Source organism: Anomaloglossus baeobatrachus, chromosome 11, assembly GCF_048569485.1.
Source record: "Anomaloglossus baeobatrachus isolate aAnoBae1 chromosome 11, aAnoBae1.hap1, whole genome shotgun sequence".
NCBI lineage: Eukaryota > Metazoa > Chordata > Amphibia > Anura > Aromobatidae > Anomaloglossus > Anomaloglossus baeobatrachus.
In genome coordinates, this window is record NC_134363.1 from 138,629,961 (window position 1) to 138,650,361 (window position 20,401).

General features: G+C 51.0%; 1 protein-coding gene across 1 annotated transcript in view; it reads right to left on the bottom strand.

The window, feature by feature from the left end:
• Window positions 1–3,879: 3,879 nt before the first annotated feature.
• The window catches only part of DFFB (DNA fragmentation factor subunit beta), a 63,074-nt gene continuing 46,552 nt past the window's right edge, over window positions 3,880–20,401 (bottom strand). Inside the window, exon 7 of the mRNA XM_075329294.1 lies at window positions 3,880–4,924. Within this exon, the coding sequence (XP_075185409.1) occupies window positions 4,735–4,924 (190 nt within the window). The 3' untranslated portion in view covers window positions 3,880–4,734. The remainder of the gene's footprint in view (window positions 4,925–20,401) is intronic.

A 20,401-nucleotide genomic window follows, 5' to 3' on the forward strand; every position in this document is an offset into this window, starting at 1 on the left:
GACTCCCACTTTCAATTCGTAGCTCTACCCTTCGGCCTTGCCACCGCACCAAGGGTCTTCACCAAAGTCATGGCGGCCGCCATGAGCGTCCTTCACGCCAGGGGAGTAGTCGTTCTCCCTTACTTGGACGACCTCCTCATCAAGGCCCCCTCCTTCCGCGACTGCTCAACCAGCGTACAGATCACTGTGGACACCCTATCCCGCTTAGGGTGGCTAGTGAATCTGGACAAATCATCCACGATCCCATCACGATCCATCACCTTCCTGGGCATGTCTCTGGACACCTGTCGGGGCTTGATCCTTCTCCCTCAGGACAAGGCAATCACTCTTCAACGAGCGGTACGCTGCCTTCTACGTCCTCCGTCTCGCTCCATTCGATTCAGCATGAAAGTGCTCGGCAGGATGGTGGCAGCTATGGAAGCAGTACCCTTTGCTCAACTGCACCTCCGCCCACTGCAGCTAGCCGTTCTAGCGGCCTGGGACAAGAGCCCCTTCTCCCTGGACAGACATCTTCACCTGACTCCTTCAGTCAGGTACGCACTCCGCTGGTGGCTTCGGTCCTCATCCCTATCGAAGGGGAGATCTTTTCTCCCAGTGAACTGGCTGGTCCTGACCACGGACGCCAGCCTCCTAGGCTGGGGAGCAGTGTACCGGCACCACACTGCTCAAGGACGTTGGACGCCCCAGGAGTCTTTCCTACCCATAAACATTCTGGAACTCCGTGCGATCTTCCTCGCGCTCAGAGCGGTCTGCCTTCTGCTAGCGGGTCGTCAGATTCGAGTCCAATCGGACAATGCGACAGCTGTAGCCTATATCAATCGGCAGGGGAGCACCCGCAGCAAAGCGGCTTATCTCGAGGCCCACAAGATCCTCAGCTGAGCCGAATCGTCGGGATCAGTGATATCAGCGGTACACATACCGAGGGTAGAGAACTGGGCAGCAGACTTTCTAAGTCGCCAAGGCCTGGCCGCCGGAGAATGGTCTCTCCACCCAGATGTGTTTCTACACATCTGCACTCGCTGGGGCACACCAGACGTGGACCTAATGGCCTCAAGGTTGAATGCAAAGGTACCCGCGTTCATAGCCAGGTCACGCGACCCGCAGTCCATCGGCGCGGATGCTCTAGTCTGCTCCTGGCACCACTTCCGCCTGCCTTACATATTTCCACCTCTACCCCTGCTGCCGCGGGTACTCGGGAAGATCAAGGCAGAGGGAGTCCCAGTGATACTGATAGCATCGGACTGGCTCAGGCGCGCCTTGTACGCCGAATTAGTACAAATGCTCACAGACGCACCGTGGCGCCTTGCAGACATCCCAGACTTGCTGACCCAAGGGCCCATTTCCCATCAGAACTCCAGAGCCCTGAAGCTGACGGCATGGCCATTGAGACCTGGGTATTAACAAGAGCGGGATTCTCCCACGCGGTTATTTCCACCATGATCAGCGCCCGAAAGCCTGCTTCATCCCGCATTTACCACCGTACGTGAAAAATCTTCCTTTCATGGTGCAAGGAAACTAACGTCCAGCCTATGCCTCTGGCCATCCCCAGAAATCTCGACTTTCTACAGTCTGGCTTGCAAGCGGGGTTGGCTCTCAGTTCCCTTAAAGGGCAGGTCTCAGCGCTCTCAATCTTCTACCAATGCCGCCTGGCTCAAAAACCGCAAGTCAAGACCTTCCTCCAGGGCGTTTCCCATCTAGTTCCCCCGTACAAACGGCCGCTGGAACCATGGGACCTCAACTTCGTTCTGGACGGTCTCTAGAGGTCTCCCTTTGAACCCCTCAAGGAATCCTCCCTTGCTCTTCTGTCCTGGAAGGTAACATTCCTGGTGGCAATTACTTCCATCAGACAGGTTTCGGAGCTGGCAGCACTCTCTTGCCACGAGCCTTTTCTGATCTTTCACCAGGACAAGGTGGTTCTGCGCCCCCTTCCGGACTTCCTTCCAAAGGTTCTTACCCCGTTTCATTTGAACGAGGACATTGTCCTGTCTTCCTTTTGTCCACACCCGGTTCATAGGGTGGAAAGGTCTCTGCATTCGTTAGACCTCGTCATAGCTCTCAGATATTACATATCCAGGACAACCCCCTTTAGGAAAACGGACTCTTTGTTCGTCATTCCTGAGGGGCCTAAGAAGGGACAGGCAGCTTCAAAGGCGACTCTGGCTCGCTGGATTCGCTCTGCGATCCAGGAAGTCTACCGCTTGCAACTCAAGCCCATTCCTAGTGGGCTGCGGGCTCATTCCACGCGAGCAGTTGGCGCTTCGTGGGCCATTCGGCATCAGGCTTCAGTGAAACAGGTGTGTAAGGCTGCGACCTGGTCTAGCCTACATACGTTTTCAAAGCATTACAGAGTCCATACCCAGGTTTCAACTGAGGCAAATCTGGGTAGGAAAATTCTGCAAACGGCAGTAGAGCACCTCTCTCAGTAGGCGCTCCAGGCTGTCTAGGACTGGTTCCTAGTCCTTGGGTTGTGTTGTCTTCTTTTATGTTTCCCACCCATGGACTGCTTTAGGACGTCCCATGGTCCTGTGTCCCCCAATGAAGCGTCAGAGAAAAACGGATTTTTGTGTGCTCACTGTAAAATCGTTTTTTCTCTTAGCCATCATTTTCGGACACAGCACCCACCCTGTTGGGCCTTGGTTCTCTCAGTACCTTATTTGGTTATGACTCTTCTTTTCTCATGTTCCTCTGTTGAGAAGTTTTTACTGTTTTTTTTCTCCTACTACTTGTGTACTAAAACTGAGGTTGCCTGGCCCGGCCAGGGGGTGTATACTGCAGAGGAGGAGCTATGCTTTTGAATCTACTTAGTGTCCTCCTATGGATAGGCAGCATAACACCCATGGTCCTGTGTACCCTAATGATGTCTAAGAGAAAACGATTTTACGGTGAGTACACAAAAATCCGTTTTTTTCTCTCTCGTTCCGTTTTCGAGATAAAAATGACAACTCCGTTGTTTTCCACCAGGTGGCGCTATAGGTGGTTTCATTGCGTAGCGCATGGCTACTTTACTATACCTAGACACCACTTCTATGCCTATAGCTGCCACCATTCTCAAGTTAATGGCGGTGGACACACTGTATACTAATACGTGGTGAATGCTTATGGCGCACAAGTTATATCCTGGCTGTATTATACAGTCGCTGGCTCCAAACCCATTTATTTATTCCTTTTAGGCCATGTTCATGTGTTGTTTTTGTTTTTTTTTTGTTTTGCTGCAATTTTCGGAAAACACTGTACAGACCCTCCCGACTTCCAGCACTAGTTACACTCTGATGCGTAGTGAGTGGTTTTATGCCCCCTTCACACGTCAGTAATTCCGGTACATATGTTGCAAATTTTATGCGTACTGGAATCACTGACAAACGCAGACCCATTAAAATAATTGGCTCTGCGCTCACATCAGTGATTTCTCACGTACCTTGTGTTCCACATGGAGATAGGTCTGTTTTTCCTCTGACACAACTGATGTCACACAGTGCTGTGATCCGTGTGACACGTACCAGAGAAAATGCGTGTCTGTGAAATAAAATGCTTTTCTATACTCTCCAGCGATACTGTCTTCGGCGCTGCTTTCGCTTGTTTCCAGGCCCGCTCATTATGCTCATGAATATTCACTGCACTGCAGACCCGGAAGCAGCACCGCTGGGTATAGGTGAGTATAAAGTTCCTGCAAAATCACGGCACACTGATGGGCCATACGTACCTTCAACACATCAGTGAAAAACATGGGTTTTTCAATGATGTGTGAAAGAGGCTGTAAATAGAGAAACATAAGACCACAGGGTTTCCGAGATATCATTGGTTAAATACCCCTTATATGACATTAAACATTCTTTAGTATTTGTAAGAAAAGACCACCACCAGATTAGAGAAAAGGTTTAATCTGACAGTAATTTGAGACAAAAAAAAATCAGCTCGTGCCCCATTATTCTGCCTACACTGACTATAACATGAGGTATATGTGTATAAAGTAGGTCTCCAGCAATTCACTTAAGGAAAAAACCAAAATATCTTAAAATAATCAACCTGAGTGCGTCCATTCATGATTCTACTTTAAAATAAAATCCTAATAGCTCTGTGCTTTACCTTAATTCATTACAATAAGGAGCAAAAAAGACTTAATCTACCGCAGCCCGGTTCTTCCTCCCTGCTGATGTCGTCTGCACCAGCATACAGATAGCAAAAATAGCTGTAAATTACGGTTGTACGACGTTACTGATGTCCTGTGATTACAGCAGCCTTGGCACTGATTCAAATGCTGTATAGGAGTGAAGTATCGGGATGCGGATGGCGTCGGGAGTTGTCATCTGATCAAGTTTGTAGAGATGCTGACTGATCTGTGGCATGGAAAGAGCTGTACATGAGGGTCTAAGAGCACCGGGAAGTTTTTCCAAAAGGCACTCGAATAAAAAAAAAATAAAAAAATTCACATTATAGTTCATGGTTGTTTTATAAACGTCCTCTATTCTTCAGCTAAATAAAAAGTATATAAATAAGTAAAAAGCATTGTTAGAATTTGGTTCAAAGTGCACCGGCCTATCACATTTACTACTGTTGGCCGAAATCTGAATCTTCGACATTCCCTTTAATACATGGGACTGTTAGTAGATAGCTGCCACTCAAAAGTTAAAATGATATAATATAAAACCTCAGCACCCCAAAACAATTGCAGGGTGAGGAGGGGGGGGGAACAGAAAGGGACAAAGCTTGTCTTGAGGATTCCTTAGTTCTTGACCCTTAATGGTAGATCTTCTTCTCGTTACATTCCAATTTGTGAGCCGTTTTCTTATGGCAGGAGATATGAACCAGTTTCAAGTTTTCAGTAGTAAACAGGAGATCAAAGAAATATTCCCAGTTGATTTGTCTCCCTTTACGATCCTTCAGGGCTCGGGTAAGACCAGGCAGGATGGCCCGCTTCTTTTCAATCCTTGTAAAAACACAGTTGTTAACTTATTAGAAATGTAATGTGTCCACTTCTCAGTTATATTCAGTGGAACCTTGGTTAATGAGAACAATCCGTTCTGGGAGTGTGCTTGTTAACCAAGTTACTCGTCTAGCAAAGCAAGATTTCCCATAGGAAATAATGCAAGCTCAGACAATTCGTTCCACAACTTGTGCAATGTCCCATCCTGGTCCCCTATTGTGCCATTCCACACACGCACAAACACACACACATATTATGCTCACCTTACCTTCTGTTCCATCGCCGGCCTCCTCGTTCTTGCAGTTCGCCGGTACAGGATGTGTATCTGGTAACCTTCGCGACCAATGCCGGCGCTTCCGCTGCCAGAGCGCTGACGTCAAGGCAGGAGCCACTTGCCTCTGATTGGCCAGTGCGCTGCCTTTTAGTAGCGGCTGACAGGAAAAGTTCCTCCATTGTCGCGATGGTTACCTGATACACATCCTGTACCGGCGAACTACAATAACCATGAGGACGGCCATGGATCGAAAGGTAAGGTGAGCATAATATGTGTTTGTGCGAACTGCAAGAGCGGATCAGAGCGCAGTGAAAGTACGGACCCGGAAGTGTGTGCGGTGAGTATTTGCTCGTACAGCAAAGCTTGCTCGTAAATTGAGTTACAAATTTACAGCAGGGTTTGCTCGTATAGCGAAATACTCGCACACCAAGTTACTCGTAAACAGAGGTTCCACTGTATACACTTTCTGGTGCAGGCGGACACCCAGATGTAGTAGCCTGCTTCTGGGTGTCCACCTCCAGTAAGTGTATACCCCCAAAAATGGTGCTCTACAGAGCACATAGTGACTCTGTTTGCACCATTATAGTCAATGGCCCCGTCGGCGTATGCGTCCAAAACCTGTTTTGCGGGGGGTTTGGACGGAAGCCTCGATGGGACCACTGAAAGGGGAGAGGAACGGAGTGTGAAAGTGGCCTAAGAGAAGCAACCGAAAAAGAATATAGACTGGCCCAACAGAAATACTTAAGTAGGGGGAGGGGGGGGGGTTGGCAGGAATTCAAGGGATGTTCCAAAGCAGTCCCCAAGAGTGGGAAGAGAAAGGACTAAAAAAAAAAAAAATGGAACAGGCAAGAATGGCACTGGCAGTGTGTATCAGACGCTGGCCCCATCATTTCAGCCAGGAATGGTTCACTATGAACCACTAAAACCATCACAGACAGAAAAGGCAACCAAACTTACCAATACTATGTCCCAGACACAAATGCACAATAGGGCGCAGCAGAAACCCCATGATATAAGGTGGGGGCAGCAATGGTGCCAAATACTAATGAAATAACCACTTACTAAGCCACCAAACATCCATGGGCGGGGGCTGCCTATTATGCCACATGCACACCATTACGAGAGATGCACCTCTGTCCGTATAAAAGCCTAGCTTGTGTGTTTTGTCCACAATATAGACCAATATCTCATGCATCATTAAATCATTTTTGCAGGTTTTTTATGCAGGGTGCATAAATGTGGGGTGCCTGTCCTGTGGGTGTACACATGGTACCAGGAGGCGGCCTGATAGGGTGGGGGAGTAGGTAATAGGCTATTGTACAGAGTGTTTGGCACCCACTCTGCCCCCACTTATATCATCATGGGTGCCTGGTGTGCCCTATCGTGCGTTTGGCTGCCTTTTTTGTGTTGTGGTTCTTATATATTTTTACCCTTGTTTCAGTGAATCAATATGAGCCACTGCAACATTTCAGAGAAAGTATACATTTAAGGCCATATACGCTGTTTTTTCTGCACACAAACTGCAACCAAAACTGCACCTTGTCACAGAGAGCCTGGACATGTAAAAAAATAAAAACAAAAAAATAAAAGCACTTGTAATGTATATACGTTTTTGTTAATGCGCCTTTTTTAAAGGAGAAACAAAATTTGATAGGAGAGGAAATTTGAGATAGCTAAAATAGATGGATAGATATAAAAAATAGAATAGATAGAAGTAACAGAATAGATCAATAGAGGAATAGCTAGCTTGGCCAGCTGTTTTTTTTTTATTTTTAATTTTTTGGGGTAAAAAATGATGTGGGGTTCCCCCCATTTTTCATATCCAGCACAGGAACAGCAGCAGCTGCTGTTTTTTTTTTTTTTTTTTTTTTAAATCACGTGGGGTCCCCCCATTTTTCTAAAACCAGCCAAGGTACAGCAGATAACTGTGGGCTGATATTATTAGGCTGGGAAGGGAGATTGTTATTTGGTCCTTTCCAGCCTAACAATAGTAGCCCACAGCTGCCCCAGAAGTGACGCATCCATAAGATGCGCCAATTCTGGTGCTGGACCCAACTCTTCCTGACTGCCCTGGTGCGGTGGCAATGGTAATAAGGAGTTAATAGCAGCCCATAGCTGCCAATAAGTCCTAGATTAGTGATGGCAGGCGTCTATGAGACCCCATCACTAATCTGTAAGTGAAAGTAATAAACACAAACACCCTAAAAATCCTTTATTTGGAATAAAATACAAAAAAATCACCATCTTTTACCACTTTATTAACCCTCAAACACCTCTGCAGGTCCGATGTAATCTACACGAGGTTCCACGGCGGTTCAGCTCTGCTACATCCCTGCCCTGTCACAGCGAGCATCACAGAACTTAACTACCAGCTGTGAGTGTAGACAGAGCTGCGCAATGAGAATTAACTAGAGTGAATCCCTGAGGTCACAGCTGTGGGCCCTGCAGTATGGTGTGTGTTGCGGCAGTGATGTCACGGGTTCATCGCTGTGAGGTTCAGGCCGTGACTGAAGTGAGTCGTGTAATCAGCGGTGACGTCACTCAGGTGAGTCCTCCAACTGCGGCTCACTTCAGTTGCAGCCTGATTTGCAGGCACAGGTGGAGGACTCCAGCTGTGACCTGAAATCACCTGAGTCATGGCACCGCTGATCTCTCAGTTCAGTTACTCGGGTGATTTGCTGTCACAGGTGGAGGAATCCAGCTGTGGCTAACCTGAGTGACGTCACCGCTGATAGCGCAACTCACTTCAGTTGCTGTGTGGAGCTCACACCGGGCAGTCTTGTTCTATGGCGCTCGCTGTTAGCGTCAGATGTAGCAGTGTTGAAAGCATCTTGGGACCTCATGTGGATTACGCCGGTGCTGTGTGTTTGGGGGTTAATATAGTGGTGAAAGACGGTGCTTTTTTCTCTTTTATCTTAAATAAAGGATTTTTTGGGTGATTGTGTTTATTTACTTTCACTTACAGATTAGTAAAAGGGGGGTGTCTCAGATGCCTGCCATCACTAAGCTAGGACTTAGTGGCAGCTATGGACTGCCATTAACTCCTTATTACCCTGATTTCCACTGCACCAGGGTAATCAGAAAGAGCCGGGTAAAGTCCTGGGACTGTCACATCTAATGGATGCGGCAATTCTGGGTGGCTGCTGGCTGATATTTTTAGGCTGGGGGGCTCCCAATAACATGGGTCTCCTTAGCCTGAGTATACCAGTCCCCAGCTGTGGGGCTTTATCTTGGCTAAGTTTTAAATTTGGGGGGACGGACCGAACACCATTTTTTTATTTTTATTTATTGAACTGTACGATATAGACCTGCCCACCGGTGGCTGTGATTGGTTGCAGACAGACAGCTGTCACTCAGCGTGGGGGCACGTCTGACTGCAACCAATCACAGATGTGGGAAGCAGTGAATATGTATGAGTCTAATGAGCGGGTGCAGTGAATATGTATGAGCCTAATGAGCAAATAGAGAAAAAGAATGAGAGGCCTTGGGAGCAGTGTGACAGCTGTGGTGGTAATCGGTGAGTATGAAACACTCAGAGAGATAGACACCCCAAAATCACTCCAGCATTGATTTTGTCATTCTGGAACCAAGTTCCCGAGTTGCATTTTTGTTGACTGCGGGTAAAACGTATGCAAAACGTAAACAATTTGTAACCATGTGTTTTCCCAGGCATTTTTCATTCCCTCATTGATTTCAATGGGTGACCAAAGTTGACAAAAACACAAGAAGAATAAACATGCTGCTTCTTTTTTGTCAAAAAATTGTCAAAAGAAGGGAATTTTGTTTACTTACCGTAAATTCCTTTTCTTCTAGCTCCAATTGGGAGACCCAGACAATTGGGTGTATAGCTATGCCTCCGGAGGCCACACAAAGTATTACACTAAAAGTGTAAAGCCCCTCCCCTTCAGCCTATACACCCCCCGTGCTGCCACGGGCTCCTCAGTTTTGGTGCAAAAGCAAGAAGGAGGAAAAAATTATAAACTGGTTTAAAGTAAATTCAATCCGAAGGAATATCGGAGAACTGAAACCATTCAACGTGAACAACATGTGTACACAAAAACAGGGGCGGGTGCTGGGTCTCCCAATTGGAGCTAGAAGAAAAGGAATTTACGGTAAGTAAACAAAATTCCCTTCTTTGGCGCTCCATTGGGAGACCCAGACAATTGGGACGTCCAAAAGCAGTCCCTGGGTGGGTAAATAATACCTCATAATAGAGCCGTAACGGCTCCGTCCTACAGGTGGGCAACCGCCGCCTGAAGGACTTGCCTACCTAGGCTGGCATCTGCCGAAGCATAGGTATGCACCTGATAGTGTTTCGTGAAAGTGTGCAGGCTCGACCAGGTAGCTGCCTGACACACCTGCTGAGCCGTAGCCTGGTGTCGCAAGGCCCAGGACGCTCCCACGGCCCTGGTAGAATGGGCCTTCAGCCCTGAGGGAACCGGAAGCCCCGAGGAACGATAAGCTTCGAGAATTGGTTCCTTGATCCACCGAGCCAGGGTTGATTTGGAAGCTTGTGTCCCTTTACGCTGGCCAGCGACAAGGACAAAGAGTGCATCCGAGCGGCGCAGGGGCGCCGTACGAGAAATGTAGAATCTGAGTGCTCTCACCAGATCTAACAAGTGCAAATCCTTTTCACACTGGTGAACTGGATGAGGGCAAAAAGAAGGTAAGGAGATATCCTGATTGAGATGAAAGGGGGATACCACCTTAGGGAGGAATTCCGGAACCGGACGCAGAACCACCTTGTCCTGGTGAAACACCCGGAAAGGGGCTTTGCATGACAGCGCTGCTAGCTCAGACACTCTCCGAAGTGAAGTGACTGCTACTAGAAAAACCACTTTCTGCGAAAGGCGTGCGAGCGAAATATCCCTCATTGGCTCGAACGGTGGTTTCTGAAGAACCATCAGCACCCTGTTCAGATCCCAGGGTTCTAACGGACGCTTGTAAGGAGGGACGATGTGACAAACCCCTTGCAGGAACGTGCGTACCTGTGGGAGTCTGGCCAGGCGCTTCTGAAAAAACACAGAGAGCGCAGAGACTTGTCCCTTAAGGGAGCCTAGCGACAAACCCTTTTCCAATCCGGATTGAAGAAAGGACAGAAAAGTGGGCAAGGCAAATGGCCAGGGAGAGAAACCCTGAGCAGAGCACCACGACAGGAATATTTTCCACGTCCTGTGGTAGATCTTGGCGGACGTTGGTTTCCTAGCCTGTCTCATGGTGGCAATGACCTCTTGAGATAATCCTGAAGACGCTAAGATCCAGGACTCAATGGCCACACAGTCAGGTTGAGGGCCGCAGAATTCAGATGGAAAAACGGCCCTTGAGACAGCAAGTCTGGTCGGTCTGGCAGTGCCCACGGTTGGCCGACCGTGAGATGCCACAGATCCGGGTACCACAACCTCCTCGGCCAGTCTGGAGCGACGAGGATGGCGCGGCGGCAGTCGGCCCTGATCTTGCGTAACACTCTGGTCAACAGTGCCAGAGGGGGAAACACATAAGGAAGCTGAAACTGCGACCAATCCTGAACTAAGGCGTCTGCCGCCAGAGCTCTGTGATCTTGAGATCGAGCCATGAATGTTGGGACCTTGTTGTTGTGCCGTGACGCCATTAGGTCGACGTCCGGCATCCCCCAGCGGCAACAGATCTCCTGAAACACGTCCGGGTGAAGGGACCATTCCCCTGCGTCCATGCCCTGGCGACTGAGAAAGTCTGCTTCCCAGTTTTCTACGCCCGGGATGTGAACTGCGGAGATGGTGGAGGCCGTGGCTTCCACCCACATCAAAATCCGCCGGACTTCTTGGAAGGCTTGCCGACTGCGTGTTCCACCTTGGTGGTTGATGTAAGCCACCGCTGTGGAGTTGTCCGACTGAATTCGGATCTGCTTGCCTTCCAGCCACTGCTGGAACGCTTTTAGGGCAAGATACACTGCCCTGATCTCCAGAACATTGATCTGAAGTGAGGACTCTTGCTGAGTCCACGTACCCTGAGCCCTGTGGTGGAGAGAAACTGCTCCCCACCCTGACAGACTCGCGTCCGTCGTGACCACCGCCCAGGATGGGGGTAGGAAGGATTTCCCCTTCGATAATGAGGTGGGAAGAAGCCACCACCGAAGGGAAGCTTTGGTTGCCTGAGAGAGGGAGACGTTCCTGTCTAGGGACGTCGGCATCCTGTCCCATTTGCGTAGGATGTTCCATTGAAGAGGACGCAGGTGAAACTGCGCGAAAGGAACTGCCTCCATTGCTGCCACCATCTTCCCCAGGAAGTGCATGAGGCGCCTCAAGGGGTGTGACCGACCTTGAAGGAGAGATTGCACCCCTGTCTGTAGTGAACGCTGTTTGTCCAGCGGAAGCTTCACTATCGCTGGAAGAGTATGAAACTCCATGCCAAGATATGTCAGCGATTGGACCGGTGTCAGATTTGACTTTGGAAAATTGATGATCCACCCGAAACTCTGGAGAGTCTCCAGAGTAACGTTGAGGCTGTGTTGGCATGCCTCTTGAGAGGGTGCCTTGACCAGCAGATCGTCTAAGTAAGGTATCACCGAGTGACCCTGAGAGTGGAGGACCGCAACTACTGTAGCCATGACCTTGGTGAAAACCCTTGGGGCTGTCGCCAGGCCGAACGGCAGTGCCGCGAACTGAAGGTGTTCGTCTCCTATGGCGAAGCGCAGGAAGCGCTGATGCTCTGGAGCAATCGGTACGTGGAGATAAGCATCTTTGATATCGATCGATGCTAGGAAATCTCCTTGGGACATTGAGGCGATGACGGAGCGGAGGGATTCCATCCGGAACCGCCTGGTCATTACGTGTTTGTTGAGCAGTTTTAGATCCAAAACAGGACGGAAAGACCCGTCCTTCTTTGGAACCACAAACAGGTTGGAGTAGAAACCGTGACCCTGTTGCTGAAGAGGAACCGGGACCACCACTCCTTCTGCCTTCAGAATGCCCACCGCCTGCAGAAGAGCCTCGGCTCGCTCGGGAGGCGGAGATGTTCTGAAGAATCGAGTCGGAGGACGAGAGCTGAACTCTATCCTGTAACCGTGAGACAAAATGTCTCTCACCCAACGGTCTTTTACTTGTGGCAGCCAGGTGTCGCAAAAGCGGGAGAGCCTGCCACCGACCGAGGATGCGGTGTGAGGAGGCCGTAAGTCATGAGGAAGCCGCCTTGGTAGCGGCACCTCCGGCGGTCTTTTTAGGGCGTGATTTGGACCGCCATGCGTCGGAGTTCCTCTGATCCTTCTGAGGCCTTTTGGACGAGGAGAATTGGGACCTGCCCGCCCCCCGAAAGGACCGAAACCTCGACTGTCCCCTCCTCTGTTGGGGTGTTTTTGGTTTGGCCTGGGGTAAGGATGTTTCCTTTCCCTTGGATTGTTTGATGATTTCATCCAATCTCTCACCAAACAAGCGGTCGCCAGAAAATGGCAAACCAGTTAAGCACTTTTTGGAAGCCGAATCTGCCTTCCATTCCCGTAGCCACAAGGCCCTGCGTATTGCCACCGAATTGTCGGCTGCAACCGCCGTACGGCTCGCAGAGTCCAGGACAGCATTAATAGCGTAGGACGCAAATGCCGACGTTTGAGAGGTTATGGACGCCACCTGCGGCGCAGACGTACGTGTGAGTGCGTCAATTTGCGCCTGACCAGCTGAGATAGCTTGGAGTGCCCATACGGCTGCGAATGCTGGAGCAAAAGACGCGCCGATAGCTTCATAGATGGATTTCAACCAGCGCTCCATCTGTCTGTCAGTGGCATCCTTGAGTGAAGCTCCATCTTCCACTGCAACTATGGATCTAGCCGCCAGTCTGGAGATTGGAGGATCCACCTTGGGACACTGAGTCCAGCCCTTGACCACGTCAGGGGGGAAGGGGTAACGTGTATCCTTAAGGCGCTTGGAAAAACGCTTATCTGGACAAGCTCGGTGTTTCTGGACTGCGTCTCTGAAGTCAGAGTGGTCCAGAAACATACTCTTTGTACGCTTGGGAAACCTGAAACGGAATTTCTCCTGCTGAGAAGCTGACTCCTCCACTGGAGGAGCTGAGGGAGAAATATCCAACATTTGATTGATGGACGCAATAAGATCATTCACTATGGCGTCCCCATCAGGAGTATCAAGGTTGAGAGCGGCTTCAGGATCAGAATCCTGATCAGCTAGCTCCGCTTCATCATACAGAGAGTCCTCTCGCTGAGACCCTGAACAATGTGATGATGTCGAGGGGATTTCATAGCGAGCTCGCTTAGTCGGTCTGGGACTGCGTTCCATGTCAGAGACCTCACCCTGGGATCTATGAGACACCCCGGGAGAACATTGTTGTTCCAACTGAGGGGAACCAGGGGGCAATGATTCCACAGTGCCCATGTCTTGAGATGCCGGCCTGGACTGCAAGGCTTCTAATATCTTAGCCATAGTCTCAGAAAGTCTTTCAGTAAAAACTGCAAACTCCGTCCCTGTCACCTGGACAGTGTTAACAGGAGGTTCTCCCTGGGCCACCCTTAGCAGAGGCTCCGGCTGAGTAAGTGCCACAGGGGCCGAGCATTGCACACAATGAGGGTCAGTGGAACCTGCCGGCAGTATAGCCGTACATGCTGCACAGGCAGCATAGTAAGTCTGTGCTTTGGCACCCTTGCTATTTGTGGACGACATGCTGTTGTCTCCTCTGAGCAATACAGGAGGCTATATAGCCAAAAACAACCGTGCACCATACAGTGTAAAGTATAGCCTATAATCATATAATCTATAAGTACACTTCTGCACCAGTGGGGCCAGCACCTAGGTGCTGCTTACCGCCCGCGCAATGCGGTTGTGTGGTCACCAGAATTCCTGCCTGGATCTCCCTGAGCTTGTCTCCCTTCTCCAGCGTTAGCAGAGCTGACAGGAATGGCTGCCGGCGTCCTGAGGAGAGGAGGGGGCCGTGGGCGTGCCCTAGAAAGTGCGGGAATCTGGTGCCCCACTGTGCACAGTGAGGGGGGTGGAGTATGCAAAGCATGCTCCAGCCTCAGTTGCTGACGTCCTTTACAGCGTCCCGCCCTTCCCCTGACTGGCAGGCCTGGGGGCGGGAAAAGAATGAGACTAGGCCGCAAAAGCCGGGGACTAAAGTTATAAGCGCGGCCGCCGTATAAGCGCGGTCGGCGCGGAAGTCCCCGGCGCACTAACAGTCCCAGCCGCGCCGCAGTGATAACAATGGCAGCGGCGGTCAGCGCGGCAGTCCCCATACACTAACACACTCAGCGACGCTGCAATGTGTAAAGGCACAAACGCAGTCAGCGCCGCGGTCCCCGGTGCACTAGCACACCCAGCAATGCTGGAGTGTTGCTGTGCGCGGTCCCCACGGGGACACAGAGTACCTCAAAGTAGCAGGGCCATGTCCCTGAACGATACTCGGCTCCTATCCAGCAGAGTCCTCAGGAGCTGTGGATGGAGCACGGTCTCATGTGCCTGGAGACCGATAGGATCCCACTTCACCCAGAGCCCTAAGGGGGATGGGGAAGGAAAACAGCATGTGGGCTCCAGCCTCCGTACCCGCAATGGGTACCTCAACCTTAACAACACCGCCGACAAGAGTGGGGTGAGAAGGGAGCATGCTGGGGGCCCTGTTATGGGCCCTCTTTTCTTCCATCCGACATAGTCAGCAGCTGCTGCTGACTAAGCTGTGGAGCTATGCGTGGATGTCTGCCTCCTTCGCACAAAGCGAACGATACTCGGCTCCTATCCAGCAGAGTCCTCAGGAGCTGTGGATGGAGCACGGTCTCATGCGCACAAAGCATAAAAACTGAGGAGCCCGTGGCAGCACGGGGGTGTATAGGCTGAAGGGGAGGGGCTTTACACTTTTAGTGTAATACTTTGTGTGGCCTCCGGAGGCATAGCTATACACCCAATTGTCTGGGTCTCCCAATGGAGCGCCAAAGAAAAACGCTGATTAAAAAAACTGCAACGTGCGCACAGCAAATCAGACTTCTCATAGACTTTGCTGGGAAGTTAATAGTGAGAAATTTCTGACAACAAAACTGCACCTAAAAATGCAGCATGCGCATATAGCCTAAGGCTATGTGCCCATGGGACAATGTATCCGCGGATTTTCCAGATAAATCCGTAGGTTTACGCAAGTACAGACATTCCCCATGTTATCCTATGGGATTTGGGGAGTGCTGTATCAATGCTGCAGTATGTGTGGCTGCGGAATATGCTGCGGATTTCCCGCAGCCGCATGTAACTGCATGTCAATTATTCATACGGAAATATCTGCGCATGATCAGCCCTTCTACTATGGAGATACAGGGACCTCCGCAGGTATTTACGCACTTGTCCCGCAGGTTTACCGCAACTATTTTGCTCGAATCCCGCAGCAATGGATAGCTGCGGATTCCGGGTAGCAGCTGCGTGAAACCTGTGGAAATACCTGCAGCAAAGTCCACGGGTACGTTGTCCCGTGGGCACATAGCCTAAAAGTCCCTGGGGAAAGTGCGTCTCAGGTGACTAGTTCAAGAGGCCGGTGCCCAACTACTTCACACCTCGTTCCCCTTTAGCAACAGGTATTGTTCGAAAAGTGTGTATAGGGAAAGACCTGTCAGTCAAAAGGAACAGGGTGGAGAAAAATCACTGGGTACCAGCCCCTTGGACTAGTCATATAAGACGCATAGTCCTTGGTGGCTTTTAAGTGTATATTTTATCTGGCTGACCCCGTTGTCTGGTACATGTTGCTCATGATTACCAGCAGCATGCATTACCTGTGAGGTTCCCCTTAACCTCTTCACAACATGTGACATACTAGGTACGTCATGGATTGTGTCAGGTTAATGCCTCCCTGCTGCAGCCGGCAGCGATTGCTGCACATGTCAGCTGATTGAACAGCTGACGTGCAACTATCAAGCAAGAGTGGATTCGCTCTCCACTCGTGCCCGTTAACCCCTTACAGCGCACTGTGAAAATGTCACAGCAAGGTGTAATAGCGGGCCGCAGTAAGAAATCACTTACGCGACTCTATCAGAAGTCACGTGCTGTGATCACGTGGATCCGATGGTTGTCATGGTAGCACAGGGTCATGTAATGACTCCTGTAGCTATCATGAGTCCCTTCCTCTTACACCCGGTAGACTGCCGTTTGTAATAGGAGAGCTGCTTTTCTGCAGATCTCAGCTGTGTAGCTGTGATCTGGAGAAATGGAAGAGCGATCAGACAGCTGATCGTTACAGTCCTTTAGGAGTACTAGAAAAATAAAAAAAAGTTTTAAAAATTAAAAAAAAAAATAAAAAAAGAGAATTTTGTTTACTTACCGTAAATTCTTTTTCTTATAGTTCCGACATGGGAGACCCAAACCATGGGTGTATAGCTTCTGCCTCCGGAGGACACACAAAGTACTACACTCAAACGTGTAGCTCCTCCCTCCGGGCTATATACACCCCCTGGATGACAATCTAACCAGTTCAGTGCAAAAGCTGAAGGAGGACATCCACCCAAAAGTAGAGATAGAGTAAAACTCGGAATAGCCGGAACTCTGTCTACTAACAACAGCCGGTGAAACACACGGAACAAAAAACTGCCAACAGGCAACAGGGAGGGTGCTGGGTCTCCCATGTCGGAACTATAAGAAAAAGAATTTACGGTAAGTAAACAAAATTCTCTTTTTCTTTATCGTTCCTTATGGGAGACCCAAACCATGGGACGTTCCAAAGCAGTCCATGGGTGGGAAATAAACCAACTGAGAAGTAGGCAAAACCTAACTTCACAAATGGGCGACAGCCGCCTGAAGAATGCGTCTGCCCAAGCTCGCATCTGCCGAAGCATGAGCATGCACTTGGTAGTGCTTCGAAAAAGTGTGCAGACTGGACCACGTGGCAGCCTGACAAACCTGCTGAGCCGTAGCCTGGTGCCTGAAAGCCCAGGAGGCACCGACAGCTCTGGTCGAGTGCGCCTTAATCCCTGGCGGGGGAGGCACCTGAGAACACTGGTAGGCATCGGTGATAGCCGACCTGATCCAACGAGCTAGGGTCGGTTTAGAAGCAGCGAGACCCTTGCGCTGACCAGTGGTTAGCACAAAAAGTGAGGTGCACCGCCTAAAAACGGCGGTGCGTGACACATAGATTCGGAGCGCTCGCACCAAATCTAAGGAGTGCAACGCCTTCTCAAAGCGATGCACAGGGGCCGGACAAAGAGAAGGCAATGAAATGTCCTGGTTAAGGTGGAAAGGAGACACCACCTTAGGGAGAAAGTCCGGAGTCGGACGAAGAACCACCTTGTCTTGGTGAAACACCAAAAAGGGGGATTCCGAAGAGAGCGCAGCCAAATCAGAAACTCTCCTGAGAGAAGTTATGGCTACTAGAAAAACAACTTTCTGTGAAAGTCTAAACAAGGGAACCTCCCTGAGAGGCTCAAAGGGGGGTTTCTGTAAGGCCGTGAGGACCAGATTAAGGTCCCAGGGATCCAAGGGCCGCCGGTAAGGAGGAATAATATGAGATGCGCCCTGCATGAAGGTGCGCACCTGGGCCAGTCGGGCGATACGCCGCTGGAACAATACCGACAGAGCCGACACCTGTCCCTTGAGGGAATTGAGGGACAGTCCTAGCTGTAGACCAGACTGTAGAAAAGACAGGATGGTCGGCAAGGAGAACGGCCAAGGGGCATGGTCGGAAGAGCGACACCAGGACAGGAAAATCCTCCAAGTCCTGTGGTAAATCTTGGCCGAAGAAGACTTCCGAGCCTGAGTCATGGTGGAGATGACCTCAGAGGGAATGCCTGAAGCCGTCAGGATCCAGGACTCAAGAGCCACGCCGTCAATCTGAGAGCCGCAGAATTCTGGCGGAAGAACGGACCTTGAGAGAGAAGGTCTGGGCGGTCCGGGAGATGCCACGGCACCTCTACGGACAGACGGAGCAGGTCTGGGTACCAAGCTCGCCTGGGCCAGTCCGGAGCAATGAGTATGACTCGACGGCCCTCCATTCTGATCTTGCGCAGAACCCTGGGCAAGAGCGCCAGAGGGGGAAACACATAGGCCAGACGGAACTGAGACCAATCTTGAACCAGTGCGTCTGCTGCGAAGGCTTGAGGATCGTGGGAGCGAGCCACGTAAACCGGAACCTTGTTGTTGTGCCGGGATGCCATTAGATCCACTTCCGGAGTGCCCCACTTGCGGCAGATTGATCTGAACACTGACGGATGCAGGGCCCACTCGCCGCTGTCCACGGTTTGACGGCTGAGGTAATCGGCCTCCCAGTTTTCCACGCCTGGGATGTGGACTGCAGATATGGTGGACTTGGAGTCCTCCGTCCACTGGAGGATTCGTTGAACCTCCAACATCGCCAGACGGCTGTGAGTCCCGCCCTGGTGATTGATGTAGGCAACCGCTGTCGCGTTGTCCGACTGAACTCGAATGTGCCTGCCCGCCAACAGGTGGTGAAAAGCTAGGAGAGCTAGAAACACAGCTCTGATCCCCAGCACATTGATCGAGAGGGCTGATTCGGACGGAGTCCAAGTGCCCTGTGCTCGGTGATGGAGAGATACTGCTCCCCAACCGGAGAGGCTGGCATCCGTGGTGAGGATCACCCAGGACGGAGTCAGGAAGGAGCGTCCCTGTGACAGAGAGCGGGGCCGAAGCCACCACTGAAGGGAGCTCCTGGTCTGTGACGACAGAGCCACCAGCCTGTGCAAGGAAGAGATCCGCTTGTCCCAACAGCGGAGAATGTCCAGCTGCAGGGGACGCAGATGGAACTGGGCAAAGGGAACCGCTTCCATTGACGCCACCATCTGACCCAGCACCTGCATGAGGTGTCTGATGGAATGACGGCGGTGCCTCAGCAGAGAGCGCACCGCCAGACGAAGGGACTGCTGTTTGACTAAGGGCAACTTGACAAGTGCCGGCAGAGTCTCGAATTGCATCCCTAGGTACAAAAGCACCTGGGTCGGGGTCAGAGTGGACTTGGGCAGGTTGACAAGCCACCCGAACTGAACTAGCGTGGCGAGAGTGAGAGAGACACTCCGCTGGCAGTCTGCACTGGATGAGGCCTTGACTAGAAGGTCGTCCAGGTAAGGAATCACTGCCAACCCCTGGAGGTGCAGGACCGCAACCACTGCTGCCATGACCTTGGTGAATACTCGAGGAGCCGTGGCTAAGCCGAAGGGGAGAGCCACGAATTGGAAATGTTCCTTTCCGATTGCGAAGCGTAGCCAACGCTGGTGTGAAACCGCAATAGGCACATGCAGATAGGCATCTCTGATGTCGATGGATGCCAGAAAATCTCCTTCGGTCATTGAGGCAATGACCGATCTCAGATATTCCATGCGAAAGTGCCGCACCTGAACATGCTTGTTGAGAAGCTTGAGATCCAGGATGGGCCGGAAGGAACCGTCCTTTTTGGGGACTAGAAAGAGGTTTAAGTAGAAACCGCTGAACCGTTCCCGGGCGGGAACCGGAACAATTACACCGTTGGCCTGCAGGGATGCCACGGCCTGAGAGAAGGCGGCGGCTTTGGAGCAGGGGGGGGTGGACAGAAAAAATCTGTTTGGCGGGCTGGAAGAAAATTCTATCCTGTAGCCGTGGGAGATGATATCCCGCACCCACTGATCGGAGACGTGTTGAAACCACACGTCGCCAAAGTGGGAGAGCCTGCCACCGACCAAGGACGTTGCTGGCGCAGCCAGATAGTCAAGAGGAGGCTGCCTTAGTGGCAGCGGCTCCTCCGGTCTTTTGAGGACGCGGCTTTGCGCGCCAGTTGGGTTTATGATCCTTGGCTGCGGTAGTGGACGAGGTCGAGGGCTTAGAGGATGACCAGTTAGAGGAACGAAAGGAACGAAACCTCGATTGGTTCCTGCCCTGGACAGGTTTCTTGGCTTTAGTTTGTGGCAAGGAAGTACTCTTCCCGCCAGTAGCTTCCTTAATTATGTCATCCAGCTGTTCCCCAAACAGCCGGGACCCAGCAAAAGGGAGACTCGCAAGGTACTTCTTAGAGGAAGCGTCTGCTTTCCACTCTCGAAGCCACAAGATCCTGCGGATCGCGAGGGAGTTAGCGGAGGCCACCGCCGTGCGGTGAGAAGCCTCCAGGATGGCAGACATGGCGTAGGCTGCAAAAGCCGAAGCTTGAGAAGTTAAGGCATCCGTCTCAGGAATAGAGTCCCTGGTGAGGGAATGCATCTCCGCCAGAGAGGCAGAGACTGCCTTAAGAGCCCACACTGCCGCAAAAGACGGGGAGAACGAGGCTCCTGCCGCCTCATATACAGACTT